This window comes from Harpia harpyja, chromosome 9 (genome assembly GCF_026419915.1).
Source record: "Harpia harpyja isolate bHarHar1 chromosome 9, bHarHar1 primary haplotype, whole genome shotgun sequence".
NCBI classification, from domain to species: Eukaryota; Metazoa; Chordata; class Aves; order Accipitriformes; family Accipitridae; genus Harpia; species Harpia harpyja.
Genome location: NC_068948.1, coordinates 12580816 through 12602569, shown reverse-complemented (window position 1 = coordinate 12602569; position 21754 = coordinate 12580816). Strand labels below are relative to the sequence as shown.

Sequence of the window (21754 nt, the reverse complement as noted above, 5' to 3'; positions counted from 1 at the left end):
CCTTTATTCTTTCCATTAAGTTTATATCCCCAAATGCAAATGTCCAGAATGTCCCAAGCTTAGCTCCTACTACTAAATTTTTCAATTAGACTCAAAGTGTGGCTCATTAGTGGGAATTTGACCACCTAGCGTAACAGGAAAAAAAGTGGGGGGAGGCAGGGGTAGTACGTAGCAGCAGCATGAAAAACTGTCCTTCACCCTTGCTTCCAAAACTTTGAAAATAGTAGACTTGGTATCTACAGGTCTTCTGCATCTATATGTGAGTACAGTTCACTTAGTTTCTCAAACTTTGGTCCCCACTCTTTAATGTCATCATACACTATACCCTCATCCAGCCCGGAGGAGCTCAGGGTACTCAGACTGCTAGCAACCGAGCCTTCTCCTTCAGTGCAAAACACCCGCAGTGAGTCTTGGGGTACAGCCTGGGGATGACCATCGGCATCTCTGACAACATCTGACAAGTACTGACCAAAGTCTGCGTTAGTGAAAGAGGCTTCTGTAGCTGCTGATGTTTTGGTCTGCTCCTGCGCACCTGGGGATGCGTCACTACAGAAACTGTTCAGTGTTGTTGGTTTTTCTTTCTTCTTGTAGAGGGAATAGGCTGGGCTGGTTTGAATAGACACCTGCAGTTCTGCCATATTGTATGCATCCTGGAGTGAAAAACAGTTCACATTAAATTAATATTCTCTATAGGTCCCCAAATTTCACGTTCTAGTGGAAATAAGGAACAATCCCGAGGCAGTCCATTTGGTGTGAACACATGAAGGATTGGCTTGTTCAACCAACTCTGCCACCTACAATGCACCTAAGCAAGCCAAAACCCACCAAGCAGATGAGAATGCGTGAGGGACACCTGGGCAGCCTGCACTACTGCAGTTACGTTCAAAATCGAGTCTAATTTCATATTAGAAACTAAATAAAAATGACAGAAACACCCAAATTTTTGTTCTGAAATTCAGATCTGAGTATTTCATCATCATTAAACACCAATACTGAGTCTGGCAACAAAGGTGAGAAAGGATATTGACAAATAGCATGTTAAATCTTTCTGCATTAGTAGTTCAAACATCTACTGTGATCTCTGTTAAAATTTTATCTGTGTGTGGAATAATGGCGAGTTATGTTATACAAAGTGGCATGATTGTAAAAGCCAAGTAACTACCCATTACAAAAAAAAAAAAACAAAAAAAAAAAAAAACCAAAAAAACAACAAAGCCCTTCTAGTGCAGAAGCAGTTAATGCTGCCTGGCAATTGTGCCACAGTTCCTGAAGTGCAATTTCTGTCACTAAAGCTACCAATACCATACGTGGTAATTGCATTAGCTGATCAGAATCTTTATGCCACCTGAAAGAAAGAAAGAATTGTTGTCCTACAGCATCCTTCACCTTTCTACAATCCAAAGGTTGTGTCTCTGGACTTACTTACAGGCCAAAGAAGAATGTTGACAGGCTGCATGAGGCAGAATTCGTTAGAGCAAACAAGTAATTATTTATGTTGTTCATGCTATTCATCTGAATAGTAGCCATCAATGACAGAGCTGTCAAATCAGCACCTTCCAAACGATTACATTTATTCTCTCGCATGTTGAATTGCACATAGCCATTTTATAAGAGATTAACCTAGGTAATCTTGGTGAGCTTTGCTGAATTTCAGTTGGAGACAGAGAACTGCTTCAAGAAAAACCCCACCTGCAATCAAGAAGCCCTGTAAGTGGCAAGACTAGGGTTTGGGACAGGACTGTGACATAGAATAGCTGCTTATTTCCATTCATCTAGAGACTAAATACTGTTAGTGATGAACAAAGTGAGACCTACAGCGCAGATACCTAGCCATGTTCTAAGTAAGTGCAAGCTACAGTATGATCCCACTATGAGCATTTTATAATAGCATGGCTACCAGTATAATCAATAAAACATGGCAACTTTTCATCATACAAAATTTAAATGGGAGTTTGCCCAAATACAGATTTAAGGATCATCCCTTCAGTGAACTGGGTGCTATTAAAATCATCCTCCACTGCTATTAGTTGTTCATTAAAATGACACATTTCTTCTGACTACATACCATTCTTAGTTGGCAGTCCACAAACCCAAGTCGATCCTTGCCTCTAGCTTCAAAGCTGGCTGTTAACAACATTTGGTGTTTAGTTGTGTTAAATATATACTCAATGGTGCACTAATCTACTACAATTTTTATGAACTCCTTATTTCTCTGAGGGATAGTTTTATTTCAGGTGCAGAAACTCCTTAGTAAGACAGCCTCTTCTCCCTGTAGTCCTACCCTCTGCTAACATTACAAAAACAAAACTCTCTTGCACAAGCACCCTTGTGATCCTTTTGTTAAGGTAACATTAGAATACAATTAAAGTATTGTAATTCTGAGTATTTTGGGTTTTTTAAATCTAGACAAACAATTAGGTATTAAAAAGGATGCTGGAAAGTTTTAGCTGCAATCCCAGCAACTGTGAAATTTGAATAATTTAGGAACAGTATACAGAACCTGTAGAGGCTTCACTCCAAGCAGTATTTCTTCAAGACAGAGTAATAGCCTCAGATGAAGATCATCAAGTCACTAATTTGATTCCACAGCTTAAAATAAGGAGTGTATTTTAAGAACTCTCCAAAAGTAATTAAACATATCATACAGTAGCTGTGGATTTCCTCAATCTATAGACCTTCTGGGTGTAAAATTGCAACGTATTGCAGAGGAAGTTAATCTGATTAAGGAAAAAAGTATTTATGCATATAGCTATGTTATCACATGGAAAATGTCTCTGTATTTATTACGTTCATACTAATTCATCAAGAAATTAAGGATACTCTACAAGTAAGAATATTTTCTCAGGTGGCCTTGTAAAACACTCTCTATATTTTATAACTAAAAATTCTTGGAAGATATTTGGAATTTGGGGACAGGTTACATTTAGTTGTTTTTTTTTAAATTGCTGGCTTTTTTTGACCCATCACCTTAGTGACCTGACTATTACTACCCCTGCAGAGTCACACCACCTTTTGAATCCATTAAATGAACAGTTTCAAAGGCAGCAATGAAGTTCCTTACCTTTTTTAAACATAGCACATGTCTGTCGGTCAGCAAATAATCTATTTAAATTACTCATCTATAATATCTCCAGTTTTCTTTCAAAGTTCTGGCTTAAACTGACATGTAGAAATCCTTAAAACATCTAGCAGAAATGTTAATACTGTTTTGGGTATAGTCTGGTCTACTGTAAGTATAAACACAGCTTGTGTTCACTAGTGTATTTCTCTCCAAAACAGAAAAATGCAGAAAGGTTCCACAACCACCATGTGCTTTAGGGGTTAAGAAGAACAAATGTAGTACCTCACTTTCTTAACGAGTCAAGTCTGAATAACTGCCGTTGTTATCTGCTGCTCAGAAAGAGACTGTCCATAAAGAACAGTTCACATCAGGCTCGCTCAAGCCCTCAGTGCTACAGCAGTAATTACCACTGAGAACCTCAGCGTGTCCCGAGCCATGAAACCAAAGAAGTCTTTACTGCTAAACTCACTCTGCAACCATTTTTAAATATGCACAGAGGATCACTTGCTTTAAGACAAATTAAAAATTGATAGGCACTTATCTCCACTTAAGAAACATGCACCTTCGTGTACATAACCTTGCAAATAATTCATCTACCAATTGCAGTAATGAATCAGCAGAACAAAGGCTAAGGTCCTCAGTTATAAAGGAAAACCACAATACATATTTTCATTAGTATGGTGAGCCACCAGTCCTCTCTTAATTGTAATGTAACACACTGATCCTTACTTCGTCTTGTTCCCCACCCCCTTCTTCATTGTAGTTGAGGATATTTTCTCTGATGTCCTCCAAATCCTCATGATGTGCAGACACATGGTAAACTCCTCCGCTCAGACCTTTGCGAGTCTTCCAGCAAGCCCACAAGAATACAGCACTGAGCAGAGCTGTGTAAACACACAGGAGCAAAACAGAACATCATTCAGAAACAAATCAAACATTTATACACAGCAGTGTTGCAGGATGGCTTAGCAGACTGCAGCACTGGTTTGCAGTCAGAGCCAGCAAGGCTGTAATTTTGTGTTTCTCAGCAAATGTTTGATTTTTGCACTCTTCAATGTAGTTAGAAGTGAACATCAAAGACAGAAGAAAAGGCCTTTAAAGAGCATTTTAAAATACCCTTTGAAGTACAACTTTGAAGTTGTTAAAGAACTGAATGACCCAAGTGGCATTCGGAGACCTATCTATTTACTGTATTGAGTTAAACTTTGTAAGAGAAAATGTATACAAAGGGGTGGCACTTAAGTAACAATGTGTTGACAGTAACAGATACAATTACACAGAAATGAAGCACAAGAAGACATGAGACAAAAGAGGAAGTAACTGTTATACATTTTACTAGGAAAAAAAAAGTTAGGCACATTTTGCCTTAGCATCCATAAATTTAAAACATTTTTCTTAAATGCTTAGGTACATTTTACACACTGACAGTTGTAAAGCTACAACATCAGATACTGAGCATTACGTAAATAGAAACCTGTGAACCACTGTTACCAACTCTATAAAAGTTGATAAGAGCTCATAGTAAGACCTCAAACCACTGAATACCATAAACTAACAATGCAGTTAATTAAAAAGACTAGAATCTCTTACAGAATATCTACACAGCAGAGTGCGGTTCTGTGGAGCAGCACGTAGATGACCCTGGGACTAAAACTGGTGTACACCCAGGTGTATGCCCTGCACTGTGCTGTGCAGCTACACCCTTCAAGCTGAATCAATGCATTTGAGATGTATATTTACTGCTTCCTCCCTGTCCCCACGTCCCCCCCCAATTAACAGAACGTGTCACACATTTTCATACATGTAGTAACTTTTGGGACGTCATTTTTTAGCTGAGCTGATTATGAGACACTCAAGAAGTCTTTTAATGTTCTACATCTCTCCTATTCTTTTACTGTGACTGCTAGTAGAAAGCCAATACTTAAAATGAATATAGCCCGTGTTCCGAGAGTGTAAGAGTGTAAACCAGAAGTACCCCCAATGAAGATGGTCTCTCTTCCAAACAGATACCAACAGTGTAAGCTCCCACCTGATTTTCTGCTCAGGATCTTACATTCCTGAGCGGTAACTAAACGCATTCTGTGAAGTTTATTGTTTCTTTGAGCCATAGTGTTAGTGTTAGAGCAGTTACCAGCTCCCAAGTATCACTGTGTCTTTAACTGAACAAAATGAGCTGAACTCCCCTCCTGGCAGGGAGGGGTGGGGAAGGTTCGTGTGATATCGAACCAACGTAGAAGCCGCCGTGGTATTGATCTACTTGCAAAATGGTTCCACATTTGAATTTAAAAGATGTAATCAGATGTCAGAAAAGCAGCTTTTCTAATCTATTGGAAACTTACAAATTTATAATTAAAGTTGCATGAATTAATAACTTTTAAGCACATTACTGCTTTCTAGAAGCTGTGTAAGAGAAAGGCATCCGAAATCTTGAGAACAAGGAATTTTTTAAAAACTTCTCCTAACAAAGTTACAGTTGTGTGATAATACCATAGTTAACCACATCTACTAAAATTTTCACAATGCACACCACTTGGTTAAAAACAACTGTTTCTTATTCATAATTTAGACCTGAAAGATTAGCAGGATTATTAGGTAAAAGATATTGTTTTTTCAGTCAAGTTCAGTCAAGCACAGGCAGCAACACAAAGTCAGCTCACAATAAAACTGCTCTGACAGTAAAACAACCCCTCCTTTAATATAATGATCTATTATCAACTTCAACTAACTGGGATTCCAAAAGCTGTGAAACCAGCTAGCTTCCCACCTTATTTGCTGTTCGTATTTGCATGGCAAACACAGTACCTAGCAGAGTTGGGGAAAATGATGGTATTTCAGGTCGCTACACAGATGGATTCAAAATAGTCCACAATACTATGACTCCTGAATGAAACTTAATTAACACTATAAAAGCCAAGAGAAAGATCCTATGTCCCTACTCAGGCAAACTTTCATGAAATTTGAATACATGAGAAGGACTCAAAGATGTGATCCCTCCTCACTCGTGAGATCCCTCTTTGTCTTTCCTCTTCTTTTTGAGATCCGATGCCTAAGCCTGAAAATGGTTGAGGAAGCCAAATGCAGCTGTTAGGAATTGTGACACAACTGGTAAGATGCAAGAGACTGCTCCTGTCTGACCAAGTGTATTCCTATCGGACAGCATATTTCTCCTAGACTGAAAAATCTGTTTCATGCTCAGTAGTATTTTAAACAATGCTTATCTGGTAGGAATTTCCACTCTTGCTGTTCAATTGCATTTGTTTCCAATTATGCATCTGAACAGTTCCTTAGCAATGAAGTGAAAATGTGCAGAAAATAACAACTGCAAAGATTTTCCATAGCTCACAAATGTTGATTCACTTAACAATATATGCACACGGTGATGAAAAATAAGTTAGTGACGGAGCTGAGACCATGGCAAAGAAATGAAGGCCGAGTGAAGTCTCCATAAGGAAACTGAGTTTTTTTCAGCAGGAGGATGAGACGATGACTATTCAGGACAAGATGGATAAATGAGTTCACCAAAGGTAATACAAGATATAGTTGCCGTAACTACCTAACAGTGCCAAAAAGCAAATGCAGATGGCAAACATGGAACTAAAGCTCAGGCCTGTATCCTTGTGAAAGATCGCCAGTGTGATTTCACAGTTACGTCCGGTATAACCATCAGGGCAGTGACATTGGAACTTGGTTGGTGACTGCGAGATGCAGGTACCATAGTTACAGGGCCTTTTAGCACATGCAGTGTAGACGCACTGTCTACCAGTGGCATTCTCCATGATCATGTGTCCCGGAGGGCAACTGAAAAGACGAAGGCAAAATGAAACCATTAAACTTTGGGAAAGTAGGCACGAAAGACAGCGTTTAAGATTTTAAAACAGTCTTTGATGACACTCTATATACAGTTTCTGAAATAGCTACTAGAAGTAAGTTACTTAGAATAATTACAGGATTGTAGTCTTTTCTAAAGCAGTCATACAACAATGAGCTCCACAACTTTAAACCCTTATATCTGGGGCTTTCCGAACTCAGGTAGTTCCACCAGCTTCTGCAAGATTAGCCACATGAAAAATAGCTGGATTAGGGTCTGCAGTTCCATCTAGGCAGGACAAGCTATGCTATGTTCTTTGTGTTTCCATCACAGTGAATTTCCAGAAAAAAAAAACATCTCTAGAAAACTCCATTTGTGTGGACAGTGGTAGTCAGTAACGCTTGAAGTGTACATTTTCACAGCACAACTAACTTGAATTAGTGTTGTCCTAACCTCAGCCCCAGCCACACACAAGAACTCAGAGCTTAATGATGCGGTGCTCTAATGCAACTTGAATGGCCTGTAAGGGAACAGAGGTCACAGCTTAAGACAGTGTAAGACGACAGACACTAACAAAAGAAAGCACATCTCCGTTGCACAGCACAAGCTTCACAAGACAGCTAGCCATGCCAGCGTTCCACTCTACTCCAGCTAACATACCCTCATTTCCTGGTTTTCAGGGTTTACGAACATTCTGGATTTGCTGCTATTCTTTAAACATTTTCAATTAAGACAGGCAGCTGAAATTGTTACAGAATCAATGGCGATATGCTGATTTACATCAGCTAAGGGTAGTACCTAAAAGGACAGTGTTTTCTGAGTAACCTGACGCCTATGCAGGCATCTAGCTTAGTGTTTCACTGTGGTTCAACTGATTTGACGAGATTGCCAGTGGCAGCCTTCAAGTTGCACGCTTCTTCAGCATCCACCCTTTCCCACCTGAATCCGAAGGGTTTTGTGCTTTTATTTCCACCAATTACCTGCATTCATGCATCATCCACAAATCAATACAAATAAATTCCTGGTTACAAGGGTTATTCCTACAAGCCTCTGAAGAACAGCCTTCTTTGATGCCTTGGGTGCTTAATACTGACACCAGCTCCTTCACGTGAGTGTCCAGAGGGATTCTGTAGTTATTCAGTCTGACATCCTTCATACATCCTGAGGCAAGGCACAAAGAGACTGTTTTAAAAGCCATTCAGCAAGAATGATTTGAAGCAGCTGTAAGTTTTGGCAGCTTATGTTTAACAAAGGACCCAGGCTACCAAAGTTTAAATCTAGGACTGAATTTACCTAAACTTCCGTAACATTGTTGTCCACTTTTTGACTGAATTTGTTAAAGTTTTGATCAAGATTCCCAGTGTTTTACACAAGAACTAAGTGCTGCTGCAGGCCCCTATCTGCTTGTGTTCAAGACAGCAGAACACGTACCCCTTCACTATGTTTTCAACAGAAAAGTCCAAATATTGTGGAAAATCTCTGATATTCTTCAATGTGTACCAGTATAAATGGTGTGTGTTTGATTTTTAATTGTAGCTTACAGCTTGACTTTATAGAAGAGCAAACCAAAAATAATGGTGAAACAGCCTTGGATCACTAATAGAAATTTTGTACTGAAGATGTGTGGCATTAATTTCGTATGCATGAGATGCCTCAGCATAAAAGCATTTACCTTGATGAATTAAGTACATTTTATAACTTCAAAGCCCTTAAAGTTTCAGCTGCTTAACAGCAACATTAATTGTCCTAATTAAAATTATCTTCATGTAACTATTTGACTTCTTTAACCTATTTACTTAAAAACAAATACTATTACTCCCATAAATAAAAATTCAAAATATGGTCCCTAGTTCTCAGTATAAACTTTAGTTATTGGAATACTTCTAATGAAACAATAGAAAACAATCTTCTTCTAAATAATTTGTGATACGCTTATGTTGTAAGTTGTTATTCTATTTAATGCATATATATTTTATACGTTTTCTCCTCGCACTTTTGTGTTATTTACTGAAATACTTTTATCTGGTGAAAACATTACCACCTTGTTTCAAATTGATTTAGTAGAATCTGGTTAAAGAGGTGAAAGGCATGGGAGAGAGAGACGATAGACAGATACCAGGTGCATTTAACCAAGTAATGGTGTGTCTTCCTTGTCAATATAAAAGATGTGCTGCGTAACTGTGCATTACTTATACTGTGATTTTAGGCAAAGGGTGAGCTGCCAGCTGAGGACAGAGTAAAAAGCTGCTATGGATATCTTAACCTTGTGTTTCTCTGTATTTCTCCTTTGTGTAACTATTCAATTTCAAGGCTGAAAACTGGTTTGTTTTTTAACAGACATCATGACTTCATCCACTCAGTTGCTAAAAATTTGAATTGTTAGTTCTAATTCAATAAACCATTTCTAATTTTAGTTAATGTTTCAACTGAGTGACTGTAAAATCCAGTAATACAAAGGTAGTGCATAAAGGTAATAAACCAGAGTTTGTCGTGGGCTATGCAATGCACGTATAAAATGGAAATATTCCTTTCAGTGTAGGGACAGTTGTGTAGGGACAGCTGTCGAATGGACTGGATAGAACCATGCAATGAACCTGTTCTGTGTATCTAATGCAATGAGCCATCCACAGTCCACCTGGGAGAAGCTTGTGGATCTCCAGTTACAAATACTCTATATACAGTTGTGTGAAAAGGCTACCATCTTTGTTCCAAGACCAGTAGCTAACAGTATTTGCACATAATCCCCTGCTGTACCTTTTTCCTATTCAGAACATTTTATTTGTCCCTTCTGCAAAGTGTCATGCAAGAAATCTGTTTACTTTGGGCTCTACATAAACAAGAAAGCTTCTCGCAATATGTCCGTGTAGTACCAATAAACCTTCATTTATACAGGTCCATATTCTGAACGGTGAGATCAAGAATTCCTCACCTTGAAAACTCTTGTTTTGATTGAATGGGTAGGTGTTTCCAAGAACCAAGCTGCTGGGGTCAATCACAATCTCTTTGTATATTCCTGCTGCTTTCAGAATTTCTCTCCTCCCACCTCCTTCATAAAGACGAAGAGTAAATTCATTTTCATTTCTCTCCAGTGTGATATGATGCCATTCACCATTATCAATGTGGTAGGAGGGAAGGCTTACAGAATAGTCTCCATCACCCAGATTATATGAGACCACTAAGAATCCCTGAACAACCTTGTGGATAATTAACAAAGTAGTAAGAAAGAAAAGAAAAGAAAAGAAAATTCACCACCTGACATTTTGTATTGACCTCTAACTTCAATCTTAAAGCATCTGTTTAAATTTAGGATATGTTTATGCTGCACATACAGTGTAATATAAAGATACTTCAGGTGCTACTGAACTAGACAACCTAAATGCTGGTAACGGTGTACTCACAGTAGTATGTAATTCACTCAGAGTAATTTTACCTTGCATCTCTCTTGGACAAATTTATGGGGTTCTTCAAATGGTTGAGAATCTGGTGTATCACCTCTACACTGACAGCTCAAACCAACTTAGATGAAGAGGTGAGACTCATTCAGTGGTATGTATAAAGTGAACAGGTTGTCATTTTAAGAGCCTGACATCATTAGAACTGCTACAGGCACCTTTCTGGGCAGAGCCTGAACTATGCAGAATCAGCCACTCAAGATCATGGCTAAACAGGACACCAGGGTAGACACACCATTCATTCTATTCTGTATAACAAACTATACTTCACTGTAACTGGCAATAAATTCCTTTGAAATCCAATGGGAAACCATGGTTGTGCAGCCAATATCTTAAGTGAAGGATCAGATCTGTAAGTGTCGATAAAATAAATTCCAAAGTTTTTGTCCTTAGCACAAGGTTTTTGGTTCTATTTCCAACTCAAACTAATGTTTCTCTGGGCTAACTATTCACTGGCATTGATTTAACTTTATGCTATTACTGTCTGGGATGCCTTGCTTACCTGTAGGGTGATGTGTTCATCCTTTTTTCGAGACAACATGCTCATGATGACACTGTCCGGCTGCCGTGTCCTAATCATGGCTTCAAACAGTGTCCTGCGGGCAGGCACACTGACGGGAAGCTGATAGCGAATGTGACTTCCTGGCCCAAATGTGTATTCTTTGGCAACTAAAAAGACAGGATAAAGACCTTTAAACTATTTTGTAGGGAGAGGGAAATATTGTCGTCTCCATTATTTTCATAATAAGAGTTGAAAGTTAAAGAAAAAATTGTAATGCACGGCATGGATCCATGAGACATCATTTGTCTTTTGTGACATGTCCCTTTATCTATTTCCACAACTTCCCCAATCACTCTTCCACTTCTTCTTCCTCTGTAAAGAGGTGATCTCCCTCCTAACTGCATCCTGCTAATGCTCTCCTGACAATGCTCACACGGTATGGCAGCGGGAAAGCAGAAGCTCTGACCAAGACAAAAGAAGAGTCTGCAGACAAGTATTAAGAACCACAACCAATTTTCACAACCTGCTATTTTATAGTAGTCTTTTTGCTGCAAACTTTGGCTCCATGTGGGCTAAAGAAAAGATCCTACTATACTGAAAGCACAGATCCTTAAGCCAATAGAGTCTCTTCCAGGCATCAACAGAGCAGTAATTTCCAATTCCTGTTGTGTAGTTCTAATTCTGCACAGTAAGTGGTACTGGCACACTCACATTTAAGTTTTAGGTTATTAGATATTTCTGAAAGTGTCAACAGATGCAAATTTTAAAAATTGTGACAAGAACAAATAATTTTGTTCACAATTCTTTTGTCATGCAGTCTCCATTATACAGGCGTTGCATAAACACCCTCGGGACTAAAGAAATGATCTGATACTGAGAAAGTTCAGAATTTCTCAGAGGGAATTAGAAAAGAAATTGTTAAAAATCTCAGGCAACTACACTGAAACATGGCTTTACACAATGTAAACATCAGAAACCACCTCAGCAATCACTGCCTACAAACATCTTAAGTTTTCTGTATTGTAAAATTTGCCAGCCTATCAATAACGTAACAGAAAAACAGACTTCACCTTTATCGCATCGATAGCCATAGTAACCCGGCAAACAATGACAAGCAAATGAGCCCCCGTCTCCAAGACACCTCCCATGAAAACCACAGGAAGAAGACCCCATGGTCTCACAGCTCCCATCCGTAAGCGTGCAGCCAGGGAAGCTATTCAGGGACTCTGCAGGAGACTGAAGGTCATACACCTTCAAGAGAAAATTGTACGACACTGAAATATTATTTAAGAAACACTTACACTTCATTTTTAAACAGAAATAGCTATACCACATAACAGTCTGTTCTCCATCTGCATTGCTTAAGATGCTAAGTTTGCTTTTTGACATTCAGATTTCAACTTATTTTATCAAGACCATATTTTGCCTTTGAATAAACTCAACTGACTATGAAAGCAAAAACCCCCTAATATTTCTTAACAAAGCAGACAGCTGGCATAAATATACCATTATACAATTGCCATTTAGAAGTTCCCTGAATGTGCAAAGAAGCTTGGAAGACAGCTGCATGGAGTAGGGGATAAACAAAGGCACAGTTTCTGGCTCACAAATACATCTGTTTGTAATTGAGAAATAACTTTTCAAGGTAGTTATTCTAATTATGACAGAAAAATCCAGAATTTTCTTGTATTCTACACTGACACATACGGGCATTGCATAGTTTAATGGAAGCAAAAGTTTCAGGTATAACACAAACCTCCCAAAAATTTAATAAAGAAGTTTACTCCTTTGCTAAAGCAAAATGTTACACTTCTCTTACCTGAGTATCCAAGATGAAATTGCGCAAACAACCGGAGAAGTGTTTGTGTAGCAATTGCGGGTAGGAATATGGTAATGATTCTTTTACACCACCCAGCTGTAGAACATGGTTCACATTCAAATACCTTTAAAAATTATATGAATAATAAATAGATGTGAATTTACCGTCAGACATAGGCATTGTATCATAACACAGATCAACAAACATCTACGCTCCATTTCCAAATAATAGAGGCTTTATAAAATAACAAAAGAAAGCGACTATTTCATGTTTTCCTTTCTCTGAAATACAGTCAGTCAATGAGCAGAAGCCAGCCCTTTAAAATAAAGGGTAATTTATTTTTTAAACATAACAGTGAAGTCTATTGGGAGTTTAACTGTGGGACACTATTACAATTCGGGTATGTTTGTGTTCAAGTCAGGAACAGCTGTAATATTCTAGACACCATATTCTCCTTCAAGTGCTTCTCTGTGTGCACATTCATCCTGTGCTGTAGGAATACTACAACAAAGACTGTTTTGTGTATGATAAAGACCAGAAACCTAAAAGTTGGGTCAATGTGATCTAAAAGGTATGGTGCACACATCCAGCCTCTGCAATGTCTCCCAGTCATCTCTCTGAGCTGAAGAATTCCACATATTTTAGTCCTCACAGAGTTTCTTTTCCCCCCTGAGTTATCAACTCCAGTTTTTGTTTTCAATTGTTCTTTTAATTTTCCCTTTTTTTTGTGTGCTTCTTTCATGACCAGGAGGGCTCCATCCATCTGCTGGCAAGGCTTAATCCCCATGCTAATCAGCACACTTGCTGGGACTATCTATTCCACACCTCAAGTATCTTTATTAGTACAAAGGTTTCCCTAAAATATAACCTGAATATTCCTCACTGTAACTTAAGGCCCTGTACAGAAGAGATTGTCTAAATCCTCTTCGTAGTGTTCTTTTATGTACACTGAGACTTATCATCTCTCTCTTCAGTTTTCCCTTCTTTCAGTTAAGTGACCTCAATTCCTTCATCCTTGATAGGTTTTATTCTCAAGGCAAGCTGATTACAGTCACTGCTCTTCTCTGGACTATACCCAGCTGGTACACATCTATCCTGCACTACGGTGCACAAACTGGACCCAGTACTCCAGCTGAGGCCCAACAGTGCCTACCAGAGTGGAAGAATTACTTTCCACGTCTTTGAGATGTACACATCTTGAAGCATTACTGTATAGTGCTTGCCTTTTTCACATTAATGTGGCATTGCTGGCTCACTCACTTCCCGAGTACCATCTGTATCTTTTACTGATACTTCACAGTTGTTCCCTGCTCTCTATTTGTGAGGCTGGTTATGTCTGCCTGCATGCAGTACTTGGCCCTTTGTTGTAGTGGAAAAACACAGTGTTTTTCCAGGTCCGATTTTCAGTTTACTGAGATCATTTTTAATTCCAAGCCATACCCTCTAACACACTGGTCATTTCTTCCAGCTTGGTGTCATCAGCAAGGGCAATAAGCATCAGTTCAAAGGACTGAATTATACTGAATCCAAACCCTTGCAGAATGCAGCTGAACATACCCTTCTGCTTTGAATGTAATAACTGCTTTTTGAATAAGATTTTCCAACTTTTTCAGTTTTAACTGAGGCTGAGGGCTGACCCAACAGTACAAGCAATTTAAACCACCAGAGTCATTACCACACCTTGGCTGTATTACTTTGCTGCAAAACAAACACAGGTGGATTTATGTCTCATTATGAGACACTGCAGCCCACAGCCAGGCACACCAGCACCAGCCTACTATAATCAGCAGTTTGTAGGAGTAGACCAGGCTGTGAAGTGAACAGCTGAGGTATGGATACTTGTGCACTTCCTCTGACTCTGCTATAAAGGCAGTAACCTTGGATCAACTGGAGACCCCGACGTGTTAGTCTGCCTTAATACGTTCGCCAAAGGTTGTCAGTAGGAGCCCTTCAGACTTACACCAAACAGGTAGTAAGATTGGTTGAGGATCCAGAGTTACTGCCATTAAAATGTCAACTGGCCTAATTTCGTGAGGTTTTCAAGAACAGACTTACAGTGACTTGATAAATAAAGTGAGAAATCCTGTGGATAAGGAACGGTACACAGTACCCACAAAATCTCCAGTATTAGCCACATAGTGTTCTGGGGTTGTCATTTAGTATTGCAACACTACTCGGAGGAAGACTGGTTCCTTAAAATTTGTTCAGTGCTTTAAGGTCCAGACTTGGCCCAGAAGGTCCTAGGAAAAGCAAACGCTCTTATGTTCCTAGTCATTATTAACTTGGCTTCAATTTGATAGGTAAAATGTTCAAAGGCCTTAGAATAAACTGTCTTTTATTGAATCTCCAGAAATGCACCTTGTTCTTTGTGGAACAGACCCGAAGACTTCACAATTTGTACGATCTTCAGCGGACAGCCATTTGCCTACTCCTTCTATCTCTGAAACAACAGCTGCACTGCAGTGATCCAAAGTGAATCGAACATCCTACACCAAAACATAGGATTATTGAATTAAGAATTTCTGTAAAATTCAATTTAAAAAGTTATATCAAATTTTCATCTTTTTCTTTTTGCATACCATCAAGCAAAAAGGGTTGGGTTTTTTTCCTGTTCCGTTTTCCATCTTGCAATAACCAATAAAGCCAAAATGGAACCATTTAACAAAGGCGGCTCTTCACTCTGCATTTAATTTATGCTTCTGAGTAGCTTAACCTTAACTTTCACAAAAACTGTAACTGCATTTGCAAATAAATAACTACCTGCTTTTTCTGCATGGGTAATTGATTTCAGTGTCCAAATGCGTACATTGAATTTGCAAATTGCAACTAAGCCTTTATGCACATTCCACATGTGCTGCAGAGCTTAAAAAACAGGAAAAAAAATTCCTCTGATCCCAGAATATGGATTGCAACATAGGTAGATTTAGAACTGACAATGCTGTCTTCCCAAAATTTGTATTATTCATCAAATCTACAAGCACAGTCAGAATAATACATATAATCACCCGGTCTGTTTTTTCTACCCTCCTGTTTCTGCACAGGGAAATGCTATCGGAAATATAAATATCCTGATGGGGGGGGGGGGGATCAAATAACTCACCTGACCATTGGTTCTGACTTCTAGTCGATGCCATTTTTTGTCTGCTACATTCAGGTGACTTGGAAACTGCAGCATCACAAAACCTGAGCCATGGCTTATCTTCAGCACAGGAATACCATTGGAGAGTTCTAATACAACATGAACAAGAAATTAAATTCAGCTACAAGGATCTTTCCATTTTGGATATGTTAGCAGTTAGTGAATGTACTGTTTTAATGGTTATTGCTAGTCACATAAAGTGGGGTTCACTACAGAAATAACTGGAATTCTATTCTATGACTTCTGTTATGCCGAAACATTCAATATAGTACTTATTTTTATGCTTTAGATTGTGCCACTTCTCTGTCAGAACACTGAAACTAATTCCTGATAAGGAATGTGCAATTTTATAATGCTCTAAAACAATTAACACATGCAGGTTTCACTCCCTCCCATCTTCTACTCAAATTTACAAGTAACTGCAAAACAAAGCAAAAAAGAAGTAAATTATTAACAATATCCAACAACATTACCTTTCAATTAATTAGGAAAACATAAAATGCCAACCATACTGTGCATCTTGTATATTAATTCACAAAAAATAAGCAGTAGTAACCTTTTAAATGTGTGTCAACATAAAGCAATGAGTTCTACTTGCGTATAGATTTTCCTACAGTTGCACGTTGGGGCTGGATTCACCCATCAAATCATTGACTGTTTAAAAAACAAGTGCAAAAATACCCCAAGACTGAAAGCAGTTTAAGTGGATTTCTTTTCTCACCAAACTAGATAAGAATGTCATGCGACTAAGACTGCATTAATCATGTAATACCTATCTTCAAAGTACCTAAATTCCTTTATAGTACTGCAGTTTTCCTTTCCCCTTGATTTCTACAACTCTGCAATGGACCTAAAGCCATAAGTGCAGGCTACAAAAATAGACATCAAAGAAGACAGACCTATTAGGAAATGTTTCAAAATATTTTCAAACCAGAAAATAAATTATCTCATAATATTGAGAGACAGAATTCATACTGTAACTACTACACTGTTCGCAGGCAACTCATTCCCAAAAGACAGTTAATTTTTTCACACATTTTTGCAGAAGTACCTATTGCAATGAAGTTTTCTGTACTCCCAGGTTCTGGACTTGATAAAGGACCACTATATAGTAAAAGTCCATCTGGAACCACAGTAATAAACTCTAAAGAGAGTGAGCTTTCAAAACAAGGCCTGATGGGATGAAACCATGCATAACCATTTCCATGGAAACTGTGCTTAGTCTGCTGGCAGTCTGGGCCATGAAATGAAGCAGGACAAAGACATCTGAAAGAGCACAAACACAAAAAATAGTCAAGATTCCCCAATGTTCAACTTCTTGGGGGTTTTACATGCAATGAATGTAGCACTTAAATCACAGTAAAGTGATTCACAATAGCAGTGAAACAATAAAGATTTTAGCAGAGTCTCAGGCTGCTTGGCAATTATCAAAATACTTTAAGAGTAAAAAGCATATTTATCCACTATACTATCTCCATTTTAAAAAAAGTGGTTTTGAGAACAATGAATTCTTTCCCTAAGTAACACAGAACACCAAACATCAGTTGGTCAATTTATTACAGAGAAAACTCAGGGAGGTTAATTAATAGAATAAAGCAGTATAATTTCCCTAAATGAATACTGGTGTGTGCCAGGTGATGCTGTAATAAAGCAAGTTTCCTATCTAATGTTTTTTAAGCTCCTTATTACCCATTGTTTAAACTACATTTCACTCCCCTCTACATCCCTGCTGCTACCACCTATATTCACCTTTATTATTACACTTCTGGAAAAGAAAAAGTGAAATAAAACCCAGAGCACACTTCCCATTCCTTCATACTGAATTAGGTGCTCTTAAAAAATGACATGTGTTAATATCACTGTTTTTTCCCCAGGGTTTTCTTTCTTACTCACACACTATTTTGACAGCTTTCAGGACTACAGCACCATTATTGGGCCGTTAGTAAAGATCCTGTTGTCATCAGGTTTACACTCCAGTGCACTCGTGGGGTTTTTTGTTTCTCCTTCAGTCAGAAGTACATTTATGATTTTTTTTAGACCTGTATCTTGTAAGCTCCACTCAACACTTTAAAAATAGAAATAAAAAAAAAAAAGTAGGAGAATCTGCAATACAAGTTTCCTCACCTGTAACCATTCAAAGTGTCAATACACATCCCACCATTGAGACAAGGGCTTCGAGGGTAGGAGGAACAAGACTGATGAACTCGGTCCCTAGCTGAACAGGTGCAGACCGCATTGATGGTGGTTGTTACCGAGACAAATGACACGCTTCCAGTATCCATCACTGTTGGGATGTCACTCACGGTGAGGTAGTTTGTACAACCATTGCCCTCACTACAATTTGCACTCCTGCATTCATCTACATCGATCTGTGAAATGTTCAGTTGTAAAGCTGACTGGATCTAAGAGAAAATACAGTTTAACACATCACCAGTCTTGTCCTAATGAATGCTTTTACTTACTTCTTAATTTCTGAAAAATCTAAGCCATCATAGACTTAATGGAATGCTTTAGTTTCCTGAGTATTAATTAGTAACATCCCTGACTATACAGGCAAGCAAAATGATTTGACAAATACAGGAAAAAATTAAAAAAATTTAGAGTAGCAGTATTTCCTAAAAACTTAATCATTGACATGATTGCCTGTGAACATGTTAAATCTGTACTGGCATACTAACATTATTTCCAAGGATCAAAACTCTGAGAACAGTGATACTCCACCTTCCGAGCTGTGTTGTCTGCATCACACTTCTCTGCACCCTGATAGCAACAGGTAGGTTTTAGCTCAAGCCAGGATAAAAATTCTTCCTCGTGCGTTATACCCAGACATTATTTCTTACGTTCTCTTGCACATAAGGATACAGACACAGGAAAATGCAGGGCTGAGCTGCATTCAATAATAATATCCACAGAGAATGGCCTGACAAGACCACTTCGTAGCAATTAGGATTCAGCCTACTGATTCGTGCCCCATAAACTTACAGTTAATGTCAAACTGTCTGAAACAAAGTGCAGTCAACTCAGCATACTGGATGCTATATTCTGTTCTACATTAATCTTTGCTAGTTCATTGTTTTTATCATTAATTGGGGTTGCACCTGAAAGCCCAAATACCCAAATAAAGAGCCTCACTGCATACACAGGTCTTGTGACATAGCAATAGTGTCTCGGCAGTTTGCAACTTCTAATCCGAACAGACCAAAGAACTAGCAGAAAGCACGAAGAAGAGAAGCAAGCTGTTCACCGTAAGCCTGAGGACAGTAACAGGGCTGCCATTGTTTCAGACCTTTTGTACTTCAGCCAGTAGCCCATGCACTGGACTAAGTTATCACTAAGTTTGTTCCTTGGCACAACAGATTTCTTCCTTCTACTTGTTTGGGGATTTTGCACAGGTGCCTATAAAGCTTCAAAATTTGATTTGTATTCAGTGATTCAAATACATTAAAATGGCATGTATTTAGTACCCAAACGTGAATACAAGAGACCTCACTACTCTCACAGTGGTATACACTGAGGTATACAAATGTAAAACTAACAACATAAGATCAGGCTTAGACTCTCTTATTTATACATTTAATAGGTATTTTTTCAAATGATAAAATGTATGACAAATATTTTTAAAATAAGGTTTGAAAAGACCAAAACAAATGCATGAATACTAAAGTGCTTGTATTTTTTTTTGACTTGTGCAGTCATCTCAATTCACCACTGTAAAAACTTTGACCTTTATAATTGTCAGTATATCCTCAGATATTATAACATGTATTGAAAAACATGTCCCCAAAGGCATAAAATATACTTTATAATGACATGATACATGCTGTCAATGCAGTTTCATGTCTGCTGCCCACATCTATCACCATTAGTGGAGAGTATATAAATGCACATTTAGACAGCTATGTAATGCTGTTATAGAAAAACATAGAGTACATAAACAACCTTTGCTCCTTTACAGTATTAGGATGGATTATTTTTCTGCTAAATAAAAATAGTTGTTGTAAAGCTATATCCCAAGGAGGTAATGCAAACATATTATTTATTTAGCAATTCAATGAATAATTCCAGTGCTAATTACTTATTTTCTATATTTGTAGTTAAACATATGTATAAAAACTACTGGCGAAATTCTCCAGCTATGATTGGGTTTCTGTAAACTATTCGTGATTACTCACTAGAGCTATTCATTAAATATTGAAAGGTGATATATAATTAATACAAACATATTTTTTCATTAAAATATGTGAAGCAATCCCCTTGTTACCAATTTGATGAATTCACCTGCCATATATTATGGCACAGAATATTTGAAATCTATGCAATTTTCTATATTATTATTGCAGTAATTCAATAAATATGCAAAAGAAGCAGTCATTATGTTTCATGAATACTATGTGTCTCTGGTATTTCCTACTTGGTCACTCTGAAGAGTCTTATAATCCACACAACTATTTAAGATACAGTAAGATGTAGGCAGGTGGTAAATTAAGATATTCTTGTCTGGTTCCCAGAATCAGGCAGACCCTGCAATATTCACACAAATGGAAAGTGCTGTTTTCTCTTCAGCAAAAGTCTTCCATAAGATGTACCACATATTAAACTCAAATATGCCCCCATAGCCACAAATGACATGTCAGGAAGTGCTGCCTTGTCCAGGGCAAGTTACAAGCCAAGCAGTGGCATCTTGCCTTTGTGCAAGATAGCAGCTTTAGTGTCTATTCAGCAGCATCTGCAGGACTTCAGTAAACCAAAATCTGGAGGACTACAGAAAATAAAAGTGGGACCAAGACAGACCATGACTGCGTAACTGACTTACAGAGCATGCAGGATCTGGTAAGAGAGTAGGACTGTTAGGGAACATAAGGAAGGGGAAGAAAATATCTTGCATTCAAAAACTATTTTCCCCTTATAACAGTAAAAAAAAGTTGGGGGATGGTGTCACTTTGTATTTGAACTTGTTCTCTCACAAAATCAGTTGTCTCCATCTCACTTATCTGTTGTAACTCTTCTTCTAACCTGCATATTCCTGCCAGCAAGATTTTTTCTATGGACTGTCATCTCTTTGTACAGTACCATCTCTATCTGGGTGGCATCAAGCCTGTACTGTAAGTGTCTAACCACAAGCTGATGATTTGGGTATTTCCATCAGCATCTGGAATGTCCAAAAAGCTGTCATTTTCAAGACATTCTGTATACTACAGTACCACTTCAGCTTCTAGGGATTCTTCAGATTTCATATTCAAAAGTCTGATAGATTACACAATGAAACACTGACTGGAGAAAACACAGGCAACTGTACCACCATGGGAATGGAGGACCATCTTTCTGTGACTAAAAAGTGGTTATGTTTATTGAACCAGAAGTTAGTACAACCATATAATAATTGTATGTATGGGACTGAGGAGAAGGGAGAAAGCTTGAATTAAGCACTCACTTGACAAGTGTTTTTTGTCCTGAGAGAAGCACAAAAAACTTACCTGTAGATCTAGCATATTCTTCCACAGGGGTTTGGGGTATATACCTTGCAAACTCAGTATTTAGGTGAATTACACAGATGCATGATAACCCTAGAGAATATACCTCATTTTTAAATGCTGCCATCTCAGCATGCAGTTTCTCAGGTCTGTAATATGCCGAGCCATCACGGACTGCAAATCTTATATCTGTCTGTTTTCCATCAATGTTCATCACACTGAAGACAATGATATCACTAAGCTTAGCAGGTAACATTTTTGCTAGTAATTCCTTGAACTTGTCATGTCTTGTTTTGCCATGTTCATCTCTCCTTATGAACTCCTCTGCTGTGACACCTGAGTTTGGGATTCAAAAATAAACAAACATGAAATAGTGGGAGACCACAGGTTAAGTTCCCAATTTATTTCTTATTTAACAATATGGAAACATAACAGAAAGTGCCCTACAGTGATAAGAAAATCAAGTATTGATATAGTAATACCTACATCATATAACCATTTA

General features: G+C 38.1%; 1 protein-coding gene across 1 annotated transcript in view; it reads right to left on the bottom strand.

The window, feature by feature from the left end:
* LOC128145961 (neural-cadherin-like) overlaps window positions 1-21754 on the bottom strand; it is a 66951-nt gene continuing 45197 nt past the window's right edge. The window contains exons 21-33 of the mRNA XM_052796836.1: window positions 21359-21588; window positions 17906-18183; window positions 16833-17047; window positions 15743-15870; window positions 15001-15128; window positions 12643-12766; window positions 11894-12074; window positions 10824-10990; window positions 9799-10063; window positions 7850-8030; window positions 6615-6859; window positions 3791-3945; window positions 1-650 (exon numbers count right to left, since the gene is read on the bottom strand). Of these exons, the coding sequence (XP_052652796.1) occupies window positions 237-650; window positions 3791-3945; window positions 6615-6859; window positions 7850-8030; window positions 9799-10063; window positions 10824-10990; window positions 11894-12074; window positions 12643-12766; window positions 15001-15128; window positions 15743-15870; window positions 16833-17047; window positions 17906-18183; window positions 21359-21588 (2711 nt within the window). The 3' untranslated portion in view covers window positions 1-236. The remainder of the gene's footprint in view (window positions 651-3790; window positions 3946-6614; window positions 6860-7849; window positions 8031-9798; window positions 10064-10823; window positions 10991-11893; window positions 12075-12642; window positions 12767-15000; window positions 15129-15742; window positions 15871-16832; window positions 17048-17905; window positions 18184-21358; window positions 21589-21754) is intronic.